General features: G+C 47.8%; 1 protein-coding gene across 1 annotated transcript in view; it reads left to right on the forward strand.

Moving 5' to 3' along the window:
- The first annotated feature begins 1274 nt into the window (after positions 1–1274).
- ABCA4 (ATP binding cassette subfamily A member 4) overlaps positions 1275–20817 on the forward strand; it is a 133515-nt gene continuing 113972 nt past the window's right edge. The window contains exons 1-6 of the mRNA XM_040627018.1: positions 1275–1705; positions 1777–1905; positions 9521–9628; positions 17245–17338; positions 18454–18595; positions 20434–20573. Coding sequence (XP_040482952.1) covers positions 9563–9628; positions 17245–17338; positions 18454–18595; positions 20434–20573 — 442 coding nt within the window. The 5' untranslated portion in view covers positions 1275–1705; positions 1777–1905; positions 9521–9562. The remainder of the gene's footprint in view (positions 1706–1776; positions 1906–9520; positions 9629–17244; positions 17339–18453; positions 18596–20433; positions 20574–20817) is intronic.

Genomic DNA, 20817 nt, shown 5'->3' on the forward strand with positions numbered 1-20817 from the left:
GTAGCAATCCTAAAGCTGCGAGCATTAACGGAACTTGGACGACGGGGCCTGAAGGCAGCCCTCGTCCCCCAGTGGAAGAATGGCCTGTCTTTCTGATCTCCGCGGTGCTTCACCAATGCTAGGTGCATCAGAATCGCCTGGAAAGCTTGTGAAGCCTACGGATTCCTAGACCTCACCCCCAGAGACTTTCAGAGTGGCTCAGCCACAAAGCCTGGGAATCCGCATGCTTCACAGCCGCTCCTCGTTGATTCCGATGCAGGGGATGTGACACCGACAGGAAGACCGTGCTGGGTTGTGCTTTGTTCCGTTTTGTTTTGTTTTTCACTTCCAGTATCCGAAGGAAACTTATGGAAGAGCTTAACAACGTAGGCTAGCATGGGACTGTTCCCATGCTAGGCGTGTATTAAACTGTTTTTCTAACCTGTTTTCTAACAAGTGTATTTATACACCAGGGACCGCATCTGCCCCTTGGAGACATTTATTCCTGGTTGAAATTCAGTCTCGGAGTCAATGTTTTCAAACCCAATGAATTAAACTGTCTTATCAAAGCTACTGGGAGTGTTTTTACAAGTTCTACCCTTTAATCTGAATGAAGGTAAAATGTAGACTCCACTAAAACAACTTCAAATAGAACTCATAATCTAATCAAGAGAGAATACTGCTGATCATTTGCCCACATAAGAGTTCTCTGTAGTGGGCAGCAAGTTGGTAAACAGTGTTGCAGAAATGCTCAACTCAAATGGTGGTTCAGGCTGTGAGGTCTTTGTGGGAGGAGAGGAGCGAGGAGGACCTTTCCATTGGCTTCCGTATTCCTGTGATCTGCCCTACCCTGGGCTGAGGCACTGGGACATGGACCTAAAGTTACACCCTTCCCCCATCTGCTCTCTTCTCCCCATTTACCTCCTCTCTCCCATCTTGGCTTCCCTTACTTTTTCTCGGAGGTGTAGTGAAGTCTGGGACCCAGAGACCTTTGAAGGGGGCTCTACCTGACCTTTGAAAAAGATGGCAGTGATACATTTGCGCGCAGGATCTCAGTCAGAGATCTCATCTCACAATCGAAGGGCACAGCGGTTTCTAAAGCCAACCCAGCTTTTCCTCCTTTTGCATGCTCACAGTCTATCGTGATGCTTTCTGAAATGGGGAGGAAACAGGAAATTAGTATCCCGAGACTGAACTGGAACCTCGGACAAGCTGCCAATGTGCGGATGAGTCACCGAAAGGTCTGGGAGCTATTTGCCATCTATCAACGCAGAAGGAGGTTAGAATGGAAATCAGCGAAAAACAAATGACTCAGTTTTCCTTTTTAGAAAATGCTCACTTCCAGCGGCCTGAATTCCCTGTTTAAATAAAAGGGATAAAACCATGACCAGCCAACGGCGGTCCAGTCGTAGTTAAGGACAGCTTCCTGCATCAGTGTCAGTCGAAGAGGGGGTGCTTCCCGCTGCCGAGTGCACTGGGTAACTTTTTGCAGAAGCTTATGACATTATGTACCAGGAAGAGGAGATGCAAGTCAGAGGAAGATTCAACCATGTATTTATTTCCTGCTTTGTCAGAGGCTCCTGTGGTTGGAAAGAATGAGAAGGCCTGTGTTTCCGTCCCAATTTTTATATTTACATGCTATGTGACCTCGGCAGGTCATGCAACCTTTCTGAGAGCCTTTTCTCCTCCATGAAATGAGAATGGCAACACCGGGCAGCCGTGAAGGGTAAGTGAGTTAGTATACCTGAGTCAGTGCACGTTTTTAAGCCCTATAAAAACGTGAGGTCATCTTTGCAGCCGTGAAGGTATATGGAGGGATGGCAGTGGTCACTGGGTCACTGAAATGAGGACGGAGAGACGAGAGAGCACCATGGCGGCTTCGAGGGGACATAGTAAATGCTTGAATGGACATCCCCGTTATCACAGGTATGTTTTCCTATGTATGTAGATGGGCCTCTGCTATAAAAACTCAATCATGTCCTCATTGATTTCAAAATGTTAGATAGCCAAGGCATCAACAGTAGACATTTCTGATGAAAGTAATAGTAGCCACTACTTAATACTCCCTTTAGACCCAGCACAGTGATAAGCTCTTCTTTCAGATTATCTCATTTAATCACGGCCCTGGGAGGTAGGAGTGCTCAACAGTCACTATCCCCAACAACCCCGTGCATCGAGTGTTATTATTCCCACTTTACGGATGATGAAACTCATCAAAATTCAACTTTTACAAACTTTCCCAGGGTCATACACTATTAGGCAGCGGAACGGAGTTTCAAACCCAGGTGTGTCTGACTCAGAAGCACGTATCCTTAACCACCAAAATCTTGAAGAGAATGGAAGCCACAGTTTTCCACTGAATTGGAAGAGAAGTCCTATCTCTGTGACAAGCTGGCCTTGACCTAAGTTCCTGTCTTTAAAATTGGTGCATGATGATGAGAGTAGCGTAAACACACACACGCACACACACACACACACACACACCTGGCCCCTGTCCACTGTGGTTTGCTAAGGAGAAGTGGATATAACCAAGGAAGAGTGGACACTCTAGTGAGGAGTCAGAAAGCTTAGGCTCTTCCTCCTGCCTTAGTACTGACTAGCTATGTGTCGGTGAGTCAGGAATTTAAACTCTGAGCCTTGATTTCTTCCATGAGTGGAGTCCTACTGTGTGTCAGGCCCACCTCTCTGCACATTGCGAGGCTTAAGTGAGACGAAACATGAACACATTTACAGATACTAAAGAAAAGGGAGGGCTTTATTAAGAATCTCTTCAGCCAGAAAGAGGTTGGGAGGAGGTTTGGTAAGTAGTACAGAAAAAGAAAAAGAACCATTAACCCCCTACCTGTAATAGTCACTCCTCTGACAATGTATTTGCTCATCTAAAGAAGCGTCTTACAAGCACAGTGTACCTACTGCTGGGACACAAGATTATTTTCAGAGGTGTGTGAAAAATGTATTTTAGTAGTCTATGCTCTCAAGTACTCTAGAAAAATATACAAAACCTGTGATTTCCCTGATCGTTGTTGAGGATTCAGCTAAGCATGAAAAGTGAGTCGGTTTAAAGTGGACTAATTATTACCAAGCACAGGTGTCACCCAGATCTGGCGATCATGGTCAGCCTAGAAGGCAGGTGCCTTTAGGAAGCATTGACGACGCTTCCCGCATTTGGAAACAGACTTCTCTTGGAGAAGTTTGTCTGGATTCTCTCTGCTTGATCTCTATTGATGTCTTCACGTGTTCACCAGCCATCATCGCAGCAGTGACGCGGTCCCTGGACATTCTCCCCAGAGCTCACCCCACGCCCACCTCCCCTGCTCTGGCCCAGTGGGCTTGAAGGAAACTTGAGCCAAAGGGCTGCTTTATTCCTTCTCTAAGAAATACACTTTTTATCCTGCATTACCGAGGATCCAAACCCGGATGCACCTTCTACACAGAGCATGAGTCGAGTTTAAAAATGTTCTTTTGACATCCTCAAAGTCCAGATCCAGCATGTTTCAGAGAGAAGGCCTAAGTGCTCTGGAAAGGGTTTACAACAGCCCTGCTGGGATTAATTCCTCAGTTTGGGCCCTGAGTGTTTGCCATTCTCAAGCTGCAGTTTAGCTGCTGAAGGTTGAAAGCCAGTGATAACTATTTTACTGCAAGGTTTGCTTTGTCTTTGATGACAGGACTTTCACTTAAGATGGTTTCTCCAGGCCTTGCTGAGAAACCAATATTGACCTAATGTGGCCTCTTAAAAAGGCAACACAGTTTTCTGTATTAAGGAACTTCAGTGGACCGTGTTCCATCTTTCTCCAGGTATAATCTACCTATTTAAACAGTGGCTGAGAGAAAAATAAAGAAGCATCGTTTATTAAGAAAAAGAAAACTTCTTGCATTTCTCAAGGAGCTCCTGGTTTAATGCAGGCTTTTTCTCTCATCATTTTAATAGCAACATCCAGATTTTTAAAACCTAGGGAGGTCTGGAGATTCACCAGCAGTCCACAGCTGAGGGGCAGATCTGAGATCTGAGCCCAGTTCTGTCTGGTTGCAAAGACCACACCGTTGTATCGTATCGCAGTACTCACACTCAACCCTATATTGAGCGTTAATCAAGGCATAGCGCTTTTTAAAGAATTTGATTTCATTAAGAAGTAAAGAGAATCAGAATTTGATGAAGCTATGGGGACAGAAGCTGCATGCACACCATTCACGGGGCCTCCAGGATGGTCGCTAAGGGGGGTTGCTTGGTCCCCAGCACGGCCATGGTTCTCCGTGTTCGTTAAAACGCCAGAGCAGCATTTCCACCAGGGCTGAGCCAGAGAAGAGTCCAGGGCAGGAACAAAGGCTGACACACCTCTTCCCCGTGCCTCCTTACCTGCCCAAAGGTGTAAAGAGAGAAGGAAGCAGAGGGCCAGGGGTGCTATGAGTCATTGAGGAGGGGAGCGGTAGGGCACTGTCTGAAGGGAGAGACTTCCTCACCCAAGAGAGGGGTTTTTTTTTTCCGTCTCTGACAAATTTAGCTGAAGGAATCCAACAACAAACCACAAGATTTTTTTGTTGGGCTGAGTAGGCAAGATTCATGTGAGTATTTTCCCACGCTGCTTCTGCCACCTCACGGAATACTGCCTGAGTCATTTCCATTTTCCTTCTGCTTCCGCCATGCTCGAGGTCAAACAGTAACTGCAAGACTACGTTGCCTTTGGTCATTGCTTGGTCTTGCCACTTAGCAGGTGAATGGAAGTGAGCGCCTCCAGATCATTCGCCTGTTGCGAGGCTGCCCAGGAGGCGGGCTCTGCACCTGTCGTGGAAAGTGTGTGGCTGGGATCTGCAGAGATTGCCATTGCCAACCTCCAGATGGCAAATGCCCCAGGGCGGGCTCCAGCTCCTCCTCGGCATCGTGAGGAGACACGCACCTTCCACACAGGGACCCAGACTCTTGTCATTACTTATCTCATTAAACGGAGCGCCACAAAGAACTTGTTCTGAATTAGTCCAGGTCCCTGGTTTCAAAAATAATTTTGGGCCCCCAAATGCCTCTTTTCCTCTGTTGTTTAAGTTTGTCATTTGGTTGTGTTGCCTGCCTCTAGCCAGAGCCCCTGGGAATGCCTGACTCTTGAAGCTGAGTTCACGATGCCCCGGGAGTGAGGTTACTCAGGTGTTATCAGACGTGCGCACCGCCAGCGGCTCAAAACCCCGCTCCAGCTCATGTGCCAACAGCCCAGACTAATGGTCTGCTATAAAACACTCCCCGGCATCCCCCAAACTCCATTATCTGCGAAGCATTTTGCACTTAATACCCAGAAAATGTAAAATCTCTGGGCTCTGGTGGGTTTTCTGAATATCAAGTCAGCAAAACTCTAAGCAGCTTTTGAAGCAAGTGTATGAAATGTGCTTGGAATAGCAATTTGCCTCCTTGCTTTCGGTAATGGCTTGACTATGTTTTCTGCTAGAGCAGCGTTCTTCACACTGGGGTATGTGCCCTGCGCCCCTCCCTTACCTCCCGAAGTCCGCGAAGACTTTCCGAAGGTACCAGGCCAGATAGTTTACACAAATACCTTGCTAGATCTTTAATTTCCATGTGAATAATTTCCCCAAAGTCATCTGCCTTTGGAGGTGGGGGGTGCCCCTAGACACTTCATGCAGTCTAAGCAATGAGAAAAAAATGGAGCCAACTCCAGAGATCTGAGCTGGGCTGAGGGTCCAGGAAAGAGAAATACAGGGAAACCAACAGGGGGCCTTGTGGGGTGCAGCATGGGTGAGGTGGAGGATGAGATCCAGAAACTAGGACCTGGTCTTCCTTTGAAAACAGCAAACCTTTGAAAGGGACCAGTTCTCCTGGAGCAGAATTAACTGTAACTGGGAAAAGAATGTCCAGAGAACATTTCTGTTGGTGCTGATTATTGGTTTAAACTGTTAAGCTGAACCAAATAACAAGATTCTACCTGTGATTTGCCAACTAATTAGATGAATATAATAACGAGTGTGAGGGGGATTGTCTGTGGTGGGAAGGGGTTTATCCACGACTAATTTGGCTCCCGAGAGCTCTACACATTGTCTAGAAATTACTCTGCCATTATATTCCCTCCCTATAAATTGGTGTGTGTGTTATGATTTATAGTTCACAAAGTATTTTCACTTTATCTCACTTAATCTCTTTATTCTTCCTATGCCATAGGGAGGACAGGAGCTGCTAGGGTGAGCTCCCTCGTCTCCCAGCCTCAGTTCCCTGTGAATCCGCACCTGCACCTCCCTGGCCGCCTTCCCTGCAGTGTCCATGGAATGCAGAGTGCCCCTTCCCTGCCCAAGGCTAATTCCACCCCTTCCCCTTCCTGGGGACCCCATCAATCATCCCCCACTAACTTTAGCGTCTTTCTTTCAACTGGCTCTTTCCCACACACTAACATGGCCAAATCTCTCCTGTCTTCAGAGAAACGAAGACCTGGTTGACCTGATGTTCCCTCTGGCTACTGTTTCCAGCATCTGCCTACACGGTCAAGCTACGTGACGGCAGCTGCCTGCTCCCATCTCACTCTTCAGCTTTCTGCCTCTGGGTTCTGCCTCCTTAAAGCCATTCTCACAGGGGTCAGTCATCCAATCCAGCGGTCTTTATGCTGCCTCCTCTCCTCGAGCCATTTAGTACTGAGGAACAATTCCTCCTTTCCGTGGCTGCCAGGGCACCCCTCTTTCCAGACTTTTCCCCATCATATGTAGCTTATCTAGCTCAGTTTCCTTCACTGCATTCTGGTCCTTCAACTGCTCTTTAAAAAATGATGATTATTAAAGTATGACATCCATACAGAGAAGTGTACAAAGCCTGAGTTTACAGACTGATTTTCACCAGCTGAACACACCCAAATAACTGGCACTCAGATCAAAAGAAACACCAGCACCCCCAGAAATACCCGTTGCACCCGCTTACAGCCACCCAACCTCCCAAAGCATAACCACCATCTTGACTTTGAATGTCAGAGATCTGTTTTGCCTGTGCTTAAACTTTATATAAATGTGCACTAAAAATGTTTTGTGTCAGGCTTTTTTTTTTTTTTTTCCTCAGCATTGCGGGTGGGAGAATTATTTGTCTCATTTGTTCATGCTTGCTGCTCTAGGAGCTTTGACGGAGAGACTACCTCACAATTCATTTATCTGTTCTTCTGTGATAGGCATTCGGGGAGTTTCCACATTTTGCTATTAGAAGGCGTGCTGTGATACAACACTCATGTGCCTGCTTCTTACACAGGGAACTCCCTAGATTTCCATTCTAGTTCTCTCTCTACGTGGTCCCTCAGAGTGGCTCTGGGATATTTTGGAGGCAAAGATTACTTAGACATGAGAGCAGTGTCTCACTAAGTAGGGAAGAAAGCCTGCAGAAATGTTCTAGGTGACTATGTTTTCAAATAGTACTATTTTCATATGCTAAAATTTAGTATCTGTACACCAGCCAAACAATAAAAACAACGTGAAGTCCAAAATTCTTGCAGGAAAGATTAAATTAGTGCCAGCTCTGTGCAAGATTCTCAGAGGAGAGATTAAATTAGAAAAATAGCATCTATTTCTCCATGTATGGAGCCAGTGATTCCATGATACCACTGAATGCTTAAGTTCTATTAGTTTGGTCTTAATTTCTCCTCCACAGTAATTAGTGATGGGACCTGGATCTCTTTTATGTAAATGTTTCCAGCAAGTCAAAGGAGAAAATGGGTATGCTTTTCTTGCTGCCGTGAGCGGCCACGTCAAAGCAATGTGCAATACCTCCAAGTCCCAAGACTCACTAATGACACCACGTCAAATAAGAGTCAAGATCGATTAATACATGAAATCAAACTAAATATTTTAGGTAAAAGCAAGGTTCTGGGGTTACACTCACATCAATTCTGTAAAAACTTTTATGCATTTTGTTATTGCTTAGCAATTCAGCGACTATTTTTATTTTGGTATAATTATTCTTGGAAAAAATATAAATTTAAATCTATCAATTAGTACTTCACAGTAATAGGTATTAATTCTATACTATCCTGAGGAGGTAGGGAAACATGCCCTACCTCAATTCTCATGATTTCTAATTTTTTCTCCTCCAAAGATATTTTTGAATATGGGACTTTTACAGATTATTTTTCTGGAGAATTTCCTCTACTCTGTGCCAAATGGTTTTGAAATATTCGTCATTTCTCTCTGATGATAAACTATGTGGTGTTGCTTCCACTTTTAAAAACAAAGGAAAATGTGTTTGTAGTTTCACTTTGAGGCTCTTTGGAGAGAATTCTTGTAACAGTGAATGGTAAATAAATTTTAAACCAGAAGTTGGTTCAAAACTGGGAACAAATATCACTATCCCACTTAACTCACTGGCCGCCAAAGTGTTTGGAGAATCAGTTGATACAATTCTGTATATTTGGATCAATTAGAAAGTGGCTTAGTCCCAGCTAATAATGTATAATGACTGATGTGTTTTAAACCTACCACACAACTTCCCTCTTGCTCTGCCTTCACACGGCTTCGCATGTTTTAAAACATTGTCAACCTTTTCCTAATAGATACAGGGGCTGACAATATTGAATATTTTGGAGTTCTTTTACTTCCTTAAAAGATATTCATGACACTGTAGTTCTTTTCTTTTAAACTTTGCTGCAACGCTTTTGAGTTTTCTGCTTGTATTAATATTGCAATCAGGTACCTACAGAGGAACCGTATGCAGACACACTCCCATAGGCTGCAAATAATTTTGTTGGCCTGATGTCAGTTGGTCCAGGCCACATCCTCTCCTTGACTAAGATAACTCACAATAGGCAGGAATCTTTTGGTTGCAACTGATAGGACCTGAATGAGCCAACTTGGGCAAAGGAGGATTTTACTGGAAGGACTGGGAATATCTCATATCTACACTGCCTGAAAGAAAAGCAGGGGAGCAGCTGTGTCCCAAGGACAGCTGAAATCAGGGACTGGGCCAAGCTGGGACTCATGCCCTCTGCCTCGGCCTCTCTGTGCATTCCCTTCATTCCCTCTTACTGCAGATCGGATTTCTCCGGTGCTGGGGTACGCAGCCTCGGGGCTCTGCCAGCCCATATGGCGCTGCTCTGGGTGGAGGTGACCTCACACTTGTATCGTTTGGTGAGCAGAAGGGCCCTTTGTGAAAAGAAAAAGGCACTCCTTTTTTTGGATGCAGTCCTCTAGCAGGGCCCAAGCTTCAGTTGGCAGAAGCAAGGGAGATCGCAGCCCAAGCTCTGTTCTTCACCTGGGCGCCTTTGCCCGGAGGACCCACCGCACAGCTCGAATTTCTCAGCTTCTGTCCGTGTGTAAGGGGGCTCACGCTTCCCTCACGTTCCCCGTGAAATGCCCCCACCTCCATTTGCCAAATGCCCAGCCACTCGTGTCTTCAGCTTTCTCTTTCTCTTCCTAAGAAGGAGCCAACAGAGTGGCAGCCTGCTTTCCTCAACAAAGGGCTTACGTGAATTAAAAGGGATTATGCTTTGAAGGAGGAAACTAGCCTTTAATCGCCCGGAGAAGGACACCGCTGGAGCCAGAGGAGCTCTGAGTGCCATTTATGTCCGTCGCTGTCCCTCCACAGACGGAGGGCTCCGAGTGATCTCCTGTTGCTGTGGTCACCAGCATGGGCTTTGCGAGACAGATCCAGCTTTTGCTCTGGAAGAACTGGACCCTGAGGAAAAGGCAAAAGGTAACAGGTGCAGTCTGCGGTCTCAAAGTGAGGTGTGGCGCAAATAAACAGTGGAGGGGGTGGGCTGGGGTAGGGGTGGGGAAGGTGAGCTGTCGGTGGGCTCATTGCCATTTAGCACCGAAGCAATGCTTAGGTGGATGCTTCCTGAACCTCTCCGACAACTGTCCTTCACAGGAAGACCTGTTTCTCTGTCCAGAGATGGACACTTTCCACCTGCAGCCCAGCATGGCCACAGTATCGTCTTCTTTTGCTCTCCCTGCATATGAATCCATTGCCTGGCCCTCCCTTCCCCCACGCCCTGGTTTTGAAACCTGCCAGTCCAGCCCACAAGCCCTTGAGCATCCATAGGGTGCTATGGGAAGATCCTAAGCCTCAGAGAACAGGCTCAAAGGAAAACAACACTCTCTAAGAGCCTCCCAGACCAATGACACTATGTTTCATTGATTCTATGAGGTACACTGGCTTTCCACTTTTCACATTTCTGACATGGGGACACAGCTCACAATCAAGTGGCAGTTTTACTAGACACATCGGTTTCTTTCTTAGTTGTGCAAAAAGTAACAGTGCACCTTACAAATGATGGTGTCTTAGATTCAGTGAGATATGATAACTTAACAACCAACACAGACGTTTACTGAGCCCTTTCAGGGAGCAGATCTAAGGGCTGGGCTGGACCAGGGAATTAAAAGCAAAAGACATAGATTCTGCCCTGGACTCCTAGTCTGGCTAGTGAAACCTGTAGTGTGTTTTTTCAGATCAAGAACAATGAAAGTAGCAACGGCCAAATATCCCCTGAGAAGTTCCGGCAAGAGCCACAGGCGATCAGAGGACCCCGAGACTGTACATGCAAATGCCACTTGGCTTCTAATTTTTTTCTGGAAAGAGATGAAGAGTGAATATGTAACTATAAGGAAACATGCACTTTGCTACAGCCTTGTGGTCTTGCAAACACCAAATGATGCCGAATGGCTAAAGACTCTGAAGGGGGGTGGGGGAAGGAAAGAGGGGTGAGTAGAGCTGAGATTAGACAGGCAGGAAGCAGGCAAGGCCAGGAGATTTTGGAAGGAGGACAGGGAGGAAGATTGGCTGTGAGGACGAAGAGAATGGATTTGTTCCAAGCATCAGTTTAAAATGGGTTTATGCAGGTGGGACACGGTTTTCTTGGGCATTGGAAAAAATGTTAGGAAAGAAGGGGGCCAACGGGTGGAACATCTGAAGGCCTGTGATTGAGTGTCTTGGTCAGGGTTCAGTCAGAGAGAATCTGGAATATAGAACGGTGTCAGCTAAGTACAAGGCTGGTCACTGAGTGGATGAGAGAGAACAAGGTATCATGGAGGCAGCAGTCGTACGATGGAGCTTACACCCCTAGCATTGAGGGAACCGAGGGAAGAACATGGAACTCGTAGCACTTGGGAACACAGAGGAGATGTTGATGGAGCTGTAACTTGGACCTGTGGGGAAGGGGCACAGTGAGGCTGCCGTTGGGGTCTCCTGCCCAGACCCGCCAAGAGGGACCCTGGCTAGGTTTGGAGCAGAGGGACAATAGCTTAATAATTAGCCCCAAAAAGAGCAAATAGCAAAGGACATAACCCAACCATGTGCACTGGTGGTCGGTCCTTTCTGCTGTGTGTCACTGGGACAGGACTTAGGGAGGCTGCAGGGGAAAGCCAAGTTAGGACCCCCTCAGACATGGGAAACACCGCTGTCCTCAGGCTGCTTTCCTTGTCAAAGCTACTCTGATTTTCAAATTAGTGTTGAGGTTATTTGTCGCCCTCAGGAGCCAAGTGCTAGCAGTAATCAAGGACTCAATCCCTTGCTTCCAAAAGCTTCCCTTCCAGAATGAAAATAAAGAAAAGTTAAGCAAGATTCACTATTAAATTCATATATTTATTAATGTGTTCCTTCAGTCAACAAATATTAGTCAGCAGGCACTGTGCCAGGTGCTGGGTACATAAGGGCAAACAAGACAAGCACGGTCCCTGGCCACATGGTGTTTACAGTCTATGAAATGCCAAGGAAAATCTAACGACTGTTTCTTTCTCTCTCTTTCTCATAAGAAATTAAGATTCTCACTTAGTTCTACCCTCGATGTGCTCTTTGCAGCCCCCAAACAATATCCTTGAGGATTTTACCTGCGGGAATGGTTCCATTTCTGTGGCAAGCATGTTGCTATTACAGAGAATAACCCTATTTTCAAAGACAGGGTTTGGCTCAGGGGCCCTCACAGCCTCTGCTCCCTTTCCCTGGTGTTGGCGGTTGTCCCCTGCTCAGGGACTCCATCTTTCCCGCATTTTGCTCCCTGGGGACACGTTGCCAGCCTCTCTGTGGTGAGAGAGGACCGCTCCGGCTGAGAACCCTGGCTGGGGGAAGCTCCCAGGACTAGACTGGTCTGGGTGGACATTCATTTGATGCCATCCTGCGGGCCTGCAATTTGAGATCTCTGTCTGGTGTGCCTCCAGCTGACTTGCCCACCACCACCATATTCCGGGAATGACCAGGATGTCTGAATAAAGATGGAGGCATCTTTCACAGCTCTGACAGGGGTCCGTGGCTCCTTCCCTAAGTTTTTGGTTCTTCTGGAAGGTTTTGCCTCAACAAAATGGTGACTCTAAAGAAAGGACAGCACACCTCACCCTTAACTCAATTCCTCGGGGTTTTTTTTTTAACTCCTCAAACTTCCATGATGTTGGTTATTCACTGTTGAGAACAAGGGCAAAACAGATACCAAATTTCCCCATTCCTCTTCTCCCAATCCCTGAGGGCGTTAAGATGAAAATCTTTAGATCTCTGCATTCCTCCTTTCTTTTTATTTTCTTCTTCCGTTAACACTTGTCAAGTATTACTAAGTGTCTGGCACTGTACGGTCACCTCAGGTCCACGAGAGAGATACCACTAGTGTCCCCGTGGGGACTGAGGCTTCAGAGAAGCCTAGTGACTGGTGGAGCCAGCAGACATGGCCATTACCACACACTGTGGTCGCGGAGACTGCAAAGACTGGGTGGGGTGGCTGTCATCCAAACCAGGGCAGTTTTGAAAGTGAAAGGTGGTCCTAGGAACAATGGCAGCAGGGCAATACACGTAGTCTAACACTTGACCTGGCAAACTGGGCCGTACAGTCACCCGGTCCCTCCAGGACAGCCGGCTGAGTTAGACGCAGCCCCCACCCTCGGGGAACTCGGAGCCAGGTGGGAGCTCGCGCCTGCGCAAAGCTGCTGACTGAATAATGTGCTCAGCTGTGTAGCAGGAAGCACGGGGTGGGGGGCGAGGGTGAGCCCTGGGGGCTCAGAAGAGAAATGGGGTTTGGAGAGCGGGAGAGAGGACTTCTCAAGGAGTTCGGCCATAGAACGGACACTTCCAGTGACAAGAGCTCTCCCCACCGTCCCGGGCAAATATCCACTGCCCATATTTGCTCTGGGCCGGGCCCTGTGCCAGGGACGGTTTATAGAGATCATTGGGTGTGCCTCCTTTCCCTGCGAGCTCACAGTGTCAGGCCTCGCTGGTGTCAGCCCCTTGTCCCAGCTTCCACGTCAGAGCAGGATATTTGGGGGGGCCTGAGGACTCAGGAGCGGAGGGGGTGTATCTTGTCCTGGACACCTGGTGCGGCTGCCAGCTCTGGTCCGGGACCCAGCATTAGGCAAGGAGAAGCTGGCAGGGTGCAGGGAGGGTGGGCAGCCCGCCGCAAGCGTACCCAGGTCCTGGGTCCGTATTCATCCAGGCAAGAATCCTGGCCGGATTGTGGGTGCAGAAGGGAGAATTAAACAGCTTGTTCCAAGCCTCAGCTACCCACCTTTAAATTGGAAACAGACGAGGAGGGAAGGAAATCTAGCTGGCTGAGATTTAAAACAACAAGCACAACTCTGCCCTTCCCTGCAACCCCTCCTCCCCCATGTAGATTGAGTGGTAAAAAGAGGGGGAGGGGAAGCAAAAAAAGAGAGAGAGAGAACAAGGAAATACCAGTTTGGGGGGAAAAAATTTCCATCGGCCCCTTCTGAGCCTTGGCTGGGCTTAATTAAAGTTACAGACATGTTTAAAGGGAAAGGGTGGGGGGAGTCAGAGCCGCCCTGAAAACATGTTTTTAATTACGCTGTGGAATTTCTCCCTGGGGTATGCCTGTGCACAGTTGAGCATCAAGGACAAGGATGCCGCTTTGGGGTGGGGATGCAGAGCGCGACTGGGGCGGGGGCCACAGGGAGAGGTTGTTGTGAGGACCTGCCTGGCTGGAAATGAACCGCCGGTGGTCTTTGTGCAGGAGGGAGTGTGAAATGCAGCCCCTCCAAAACAAACCCTTGCAGAGTTAGAACAATAACACTGACCTCTCAATAAACGTTTGTCAAAGATTACCAAGCACTATGTATGCCAGTGGGTCTCAGCCCAAGCTGCACATTGGAATTACCTGGGAAGTGTTAGAAACAAAGAGCAACCTGATGTCCCACGGCAGAGAAACCCGGGTAATTGATGTGGGGCATGGCCTGAGCTCCTCACCTGATTCCACCAGCCGCCACCTGGGAGCTGCCTTCAAAGAGGGTAGTCAAGTGAGGGGCAGGGACTCGGGGCAAAAACAGCGGCCCTAACTCAGAGAGACGGGGAAGGCAGACACCTGCAAGGCCACATTCGTCCTAGGCCCGCCAAAGAATGAAGGAAAGAACGAGACTTCTGATCTGGTCCCCCCACCAAGGGGGTGGGCTTCATACCACAATGCCTCGCAAAGACCAGATACTTCAAAACTACAAGAACGAATGAGTGAGTAGAGGAGAGAGCGTATGACAAACAAAAGGGTAGGTTTGGGTGTTTTATCCATGCGCCAGGCCGGCCAGGCGGACTGATCCCTCCCCCAATCCAAGCCCCGAGAGCGGGTAGAGAAGGGGACGGTGGGTGGTCACTGTCTCAGGAAGCCCCACGTTTCCAACCTGGCAAATGAGCAGTTCTGAATCCAGAAAGAGGGAAGGGGAGAAAACATGGACATGACTGGGGGGAGGGGCTAAGAGCTTGCAGGTCGTTTTAACGATACCTCCTTGCTCTTCAGCCTGTGCAGTGTGTCGTGACCTACAGTGTCCCTGCGGTCTTTGTGGGAAGTGAGGGTCAGGAATAAAGGGCTTGTGTTTATTGAATGTTACCTCGTGCCAGAGTGTGCTCTGGGAGGTAGGTTCTGGTACCAGCCCCCTTTTTACAGATGAGGTTCTGAGGGAGCGATTGGACGGGCTACCCAAGGTCATACAATAGGGAGCAGAGCCGGATAAAAACCACAGAACTGACACATTCAACCCTTAGGGGATACTGAAGGAGAAAATTGTCTCATTTCACAGATAGGAAAACTGAGACTCGGTGATGAAACAAGCCCAAAAGTGATTCTTAACCTAGATCTTCCCGTTCCCAAACGTCTGACATACCAGACTACTCCCAGACAGACATTGCTACATGGAAGGAAGCGGACTGACTTGGGAGAAAGCCAAGGTTGCACACAATTGTCTTAAAGGGAAGAATCAGATGTGTGGAATCTGGACTGATTGCCTCACTTCCTCGGTGAAGACACCACGAACAACTTCCGGTTTCATCGCTTGCTCCTATCCCTCACTCTGCGATCTTGCCAGACTTGCTCCACAATCTTACTCATGGTCGGGAGGACCTGGGATGGAAGGCATGAAGCCAGTGTACAGAACATGCCTCTGGGGGTGCGGTTTGTTAAATCTGCCAAGTGTCGGTGACCTGAGTGTCACCTCCAGCTTCCCAAGGAGACTCCTAGACCGGTCCTTGACAAAGGCTCACTCATTCCATATTTATTGGGCACCTATTATGAAGCTGGCCCTGTGTCGGGTGCTAGAATCACAGTAGTGGCAAAGATAGACGTGGTCCCTGCCCTCAGGCAGCTCACAACCAGTGAGGGTTCCATTTTCATGAAGGCGTAATGACCCTGATTTATGATGAGTGATAAGACAAGGAAAGTGCAGGGTGCCATGGGACCAGCAGCTGGTCTATAAGGGCGGGAGTGTGAACAGTGAGATAGGGTCCCTGGGGAAGAGGCTCAGCCCCTCCTCCTCCTTTGGTTTGCTGGCCCTGGGGGAACAGCCAACGTTCCAATGGCTATCAAGTGTGCTTGGGGTCAGTCTCTGTAACACTGGATGGGATTGTCCAATATTGATGTTTTGCCATCTTGCAGGAGAATGTGTTGGGGGAGCCCTGAAAAGTGAGTGCCTTAAGGAAAATCTACATCATGTATAATATATAATAATATTTTGGTGTGTTTCCTCTAACATATCTTCCCTAGACATATTTTGAATAAAACACTGAGTAAAAAGTTACAACTGCATAATTGCCATCTGCCCTAAACATTTTTTTTCTGCAATGCATTATCTCCCCCCCACACACACACCAATTTATGTTACAATTTGCCATAATTCTGTAGCCAGCAGAACATACTAGCAGGAAAGGAATAAACATTTACTGAGTACCTGCTATGGTGTCTACCACTTCGCTGAGCATTTATGTACATTTCTTTGAAAGGAATGACAAAGGGTTAAAGACCATGCAAATGGCCCCTAGCTGGTCTATGTATACTTAAGTCTCTATTCTCAGGGAGCGCACAAGTTCTCCTTCAGATCTTAGGAGTGTCCTTCCTAAGGTCTCTGGAGTGGGGGTTGGATAGAAGAGTTCTTCCATTCCCCAGATCACACCCCCTTCCTCCCCTTCCTCCCCACAACCATCCCACACCTGCAACCCACGCCCTTACGTGCAATGCCACGGAGTGAGGCTGCACCAACCAACTGCTTCTTCCTTTGGAGTCAGGAGTCCTTAAAACTCTAAGTCGAACCTAAATTTAAGTTCCGGCTTTCAACCTATGTTGTTGTCAGCAGCCTCTGCCGGTATTGTAAAAACTGACAGCAGTATGCCCTGCTTTCTTCCTCGAAGCAACGAGAAACTTGTGGAAGGAAAGATGTTGGTAAACCCAGATTTTTGTTGACTCTGCTGTGGATCACAGTGTTTCAGAGTCCTGTGTTCATTCATTCAGTGACCACGTATACAAGGTCTAGTGTGCGCTAGAAGACAGCAGGGCAGTGGGGAAGGGCAGAAAGAGCACGTGAGGCACTCGAGAGCTCGTGGCCCTACAGAACAGGATCTGTGTTCACGTGCAGTGACATCTGAGAAGTACTGAAGCACACATCTTGGTGAAAGTCCTGTGTTAATGCAGTTTCCTGAAATAGAGGCAGAGTAGAACCTGGATGGACACAAAGTCTTGTGAGTTTAATATATCAGGGCAGAGGTAGTGAGGGAAAGGGGACAGGAGAAGGAAATCTGGGGCGCCTGGGTGGCTCAGTCGGTTCAGTATCTGACTCTTGATTTCGGCTCAGGTCATGATCTCAGGGTCATGAGACCGAGCCCTGCATCGGGACATGGAGCCTGCTTAAGATTATCTTAGATTCTCTCTCTCCTTCTGTACCCTCCCCCTGCCCCCGGCACTCTCTCTCTAAAAGAGACAGAGAGAGAAGGAAGTCCTTTAGGAAATATACCATAACCAAGCCCTATTGCACAGACACGTGCCGAGTTGTGTGTCCACTCTGGGTGTGTCGCCTGTAATCTCTTAGCATCACTGGTCTTTCTCTCTTTTTGTCTTGTTTTTCCAGATTCGCTTTGTGGTGGAACTTGTATGGCCTTTATCTTTATTTCTGATCTTGATTTGGTTAAGGAATACCAACCCACTCTACAGCCAACATGAATGTAAGCATGAAGGGGGGATACCCTGGCAAGACTGGAGGTCCAAACCTTTCGTTTAGAAAGGTCTTGGGGACCAGGGATGTACTGTATGGTGACTAACATAATATAATAAAAAAACAGTAATTCAAAAAAAAAAAAGAAAGAAAGAAAGAAAGAAAGAAAGAAAGAAAGAAAGAAAGAAAGAAAGAAAGAAAGAAAGGTCTTGGGGGTTTGGGGTGCCAGGATTGGATCTACTCATCATCATGTCATGCCTCCAGTGCAAAAAACAGAGATTCATCAGCATGATACAAATGAACTTTTTAATCCTACATTTTTGAAAATACTTGTATGTGGTTACTAAAAGCATTGTGAAATTAGTTTTTGTTTTTGTTGGTCCTTTTTTTTTCCCTATACCTAAACTCTTACTAGTTTTAGAGAGAGCAGATTATAAATAGGTACTTAAAATATTCTGGAGACCAATTTAGGAAATGATATATACGGTGCTAGACAAAGATGAGAAGGGGTGATATACAGCCATGTGTAGTAACATATTATTTCTTGGATCCCAGAGGTATCCTGGGACCTGGGAGGAGCCTGTGAATGCCTCTTTTATACTCTGCTCATAGGGTCTTGCCTGCTCCTCAGTCTCCTGTCCATCAAAGTCTTGCTTCTTTACCTTGTACTCCCTGCCCCCCCACCCCCAATCCCATCACCGCCCCCTCCCCCACTGCCAAAGGAGCCCATAACTTGCAACCATCTTGCATGCTTGGGGTAGGTGCTCATAAGAACAGTTATGGAAGGAGTAGATGAACCGCCTCTCCTGAAGCATGAGCAACGCTGTGGAGCCATCTTGAGCTAACATCCCTCCACGGTCCCCCTACCCTCTATTCCCTCGCCATGCCTCTATTAGAACATTTGTCGGTTACCCCACTGCACTGGGCACTTGAGAGGAGAGACCCGGTCTCCGACACTCAGCACAGGGCCTGGGTATATATTAGATGCTCCTGCTTCTTCAGTGTGGATGAATGAAAGAAAACACCAGAGGGTTGGGCTCCTTCCTGCAGAGGCCCCAGCAGCTGGAAGCGGCATCCCCCATGGTTTCCATAAGTGACTCCTTGTCTTCATTTCCTGTCTTCAAGGCCATTTTCCCAACAAGGCGATGCCCTCAGCAGGAATGTTGCCGTGGCTCCAGGGGATGTTTTGCAACGTGAACAATCCTTGTTTTCAAAGCCCCACCCCGGGAGAATCTCCTGGAATTGTGTCAAACTATAACAACTCCATGTAAGTGTTGAGATTCCCAAAATCTTAGCATATGGCTTGAGGGCATTGGTTCTTTACCTGGGGGGTTAAAGACCATTCCGAGAAGCTGATGAAAACTGATGGCCCCTCTTCCCCCCAAAATGGACACACGCATAAAACATTACATGGTGCATAAGATTTCAGGGGACTTGTGGACTCCAGGTTAATGACCTCTCATCTGGGGTCTAACCCCCCATAGGAAGAGAGTCTACCTTTGGGGTTCCCTTTCAGAGCAGGAGGTGGGAGAACACGATGTGAGCATGTCCTATAGACAGAGACTCAGGGATGTGCACAGGCTCCTCCTTCACCCACTGGGCTGACCTGGAGCTCACCTGAGGAACACCAACAAGGGCTTGCTGGGGAGTGGGCTTCACTATACTTATATAAACACCAGGTCAGACGGAAACAAGATATTTGGTTACTCCAGTTTTTTCCCTAAAAGTAGCTCTGGATATAATTCATCTGGAATAAGCCTGCATTTTGACTTAAAAAAAGGGACACTTGGCAAGTCAGCCTAATGCTCAGAGGTAGCCTTCCCCATTGGGAACAAACTATGGTTGCTTTTGCCCTACCGCGGCATAGCAGAGTAGTTGTGATAGAGACCTACGGCCTGCAAGCCTGTAATACGCATCTGTTTGCCAAACCCTGGAATATAGAAAGAAGAGAGAACATCTGTCTTCCTGAGAATGTCAGGGAGGTGACGTTTTAGCTGGGCTCACAGGGTTGCAAACACTGCCTGGAGACTCTAATTTATAATCTATAACTTCAGCCTGAGTCTCCTTGAGGTTCCTGAGAAGGAACAGCTAGCCATCCGTAGAGACGGCACGGGGTCGCCCAGTGGGATCGGGGAGCCTAGGAGACACTGCAGTGGAGGCTAGCGGGGGCTCTGGTGGGACCGGCACTGGCGGTGTCTATAACCTGAGGGAGATGGGGAAGGAGGGCTTCAGACTCCACCTGTACTCAGCATTGAACCAGGAAATCTGGGTTTCACGTTTCACACGCTCATTATAGGTGAAATACTGGCTTATTTAAGGTTCTTTTGCTTGCAAGGCACAGAAGCCCATACACACACACACACACACACACACACACACTCTGCTGTGGCTGACTGGACGAAGATAATGAAGTTGAACCAATCAGCTATGTTCCCAGGAATTCGAATGGTTTTCAACAATGCTCTTCCAGTTGCCCAAGTCCAAGTGCTCTGAGCTGGGCAACCAGAGGCAGTGTGGGCATTGAGAAGCAGGGACATCGGTCAGTGAGAGAGGTAAATATAGTAGATGCCCAGAAAGGGGCAGAGGCTGAACCCTGCAGGCCTGGACAGGAGATAGCAGGTCTGCAGCCATCTGGCTTCTGTCCTGTCTCTCCTGAGCCTGCCTGGCTTCCCCTGGCTTTGCAAGAAAGTCTCATGTCCAAATCATATATTTCCCTCTAGAGCTTCAGCTTGTTGGAATGGGCTATGAATGGCTGGAAGGGCAGATCTCAGAGAAGTGGGAACAGCTGGAAGAACCTCCCACACTACCTTCTAATGTCATCCTGCTTAAGGCTTCTCTGGGCAGGAGACACGGTGCGTGGGGTTAAGAGGTGACTTGGCCCTGCCAAAGCTGGAAAACTGAACAAATTGCTTACCTGCCCTATTAGCTTATATGTACAATGAAGTCAAAATAGCCTTTTCTCCTTTGGCCTTGGCAGTTTTAGAAGGATACGTAATGTCGTAGCTAGGTCAAGCATGTGGTATCTTAAAAACTAACAAGCAGTGTTATTACTATTATGAAAATGACAACGATATCTTTACTGATGAAGCTTTGTGTTTCTCACAGCTTGGCGAGGGTGTTTCGGGATTTTCAGGAACTCCTCATGCAGGCACCAGAGAGGCAGCACCTTGGCCATGTTTGGAAGGAACTTCAAACCTTGTCTCAACTCATGGACACCCTCCGGACTCACCCTGAGAGAGTTGCGGGTACGCTGGGCTTGCGTGTTCTCAACCATCACTTGCCTCACCCATCAGAGAGACCAAAGGCACAGGAAAGAGCAGGAGATTTGGTGGGAAAAGATACTGGAGGAGGCAGGAAGGAAGGGCTCTAGAGGTGGCATGAAGCTCACCTTGGTGAAGACTCCTCTTTCCATCAGCTTAGAAGTTTAGAAGTTGAGGAGGGCCGGAAAGTTCTCATTCCAGGCAAGTCTAGAGACAGAAAGGAGAATGC

This window comes from Ursus maritimus, unplaced genomic scaffold, assembly GCF_017311325.1.
Source record: "Ursus maritimus isolate PB19 unplaced genomic scaffold, ASM1731132v1 scaffold_12, whole genome shotgun sequence".
In the NCBI taxonomy this organism is placed as follows: domain Eukaryota; kingdom Metazoa; phylum Chordata; class Mammalia; order Carnivora; family Ursidae; genus Ursus; species Ursus maritimus.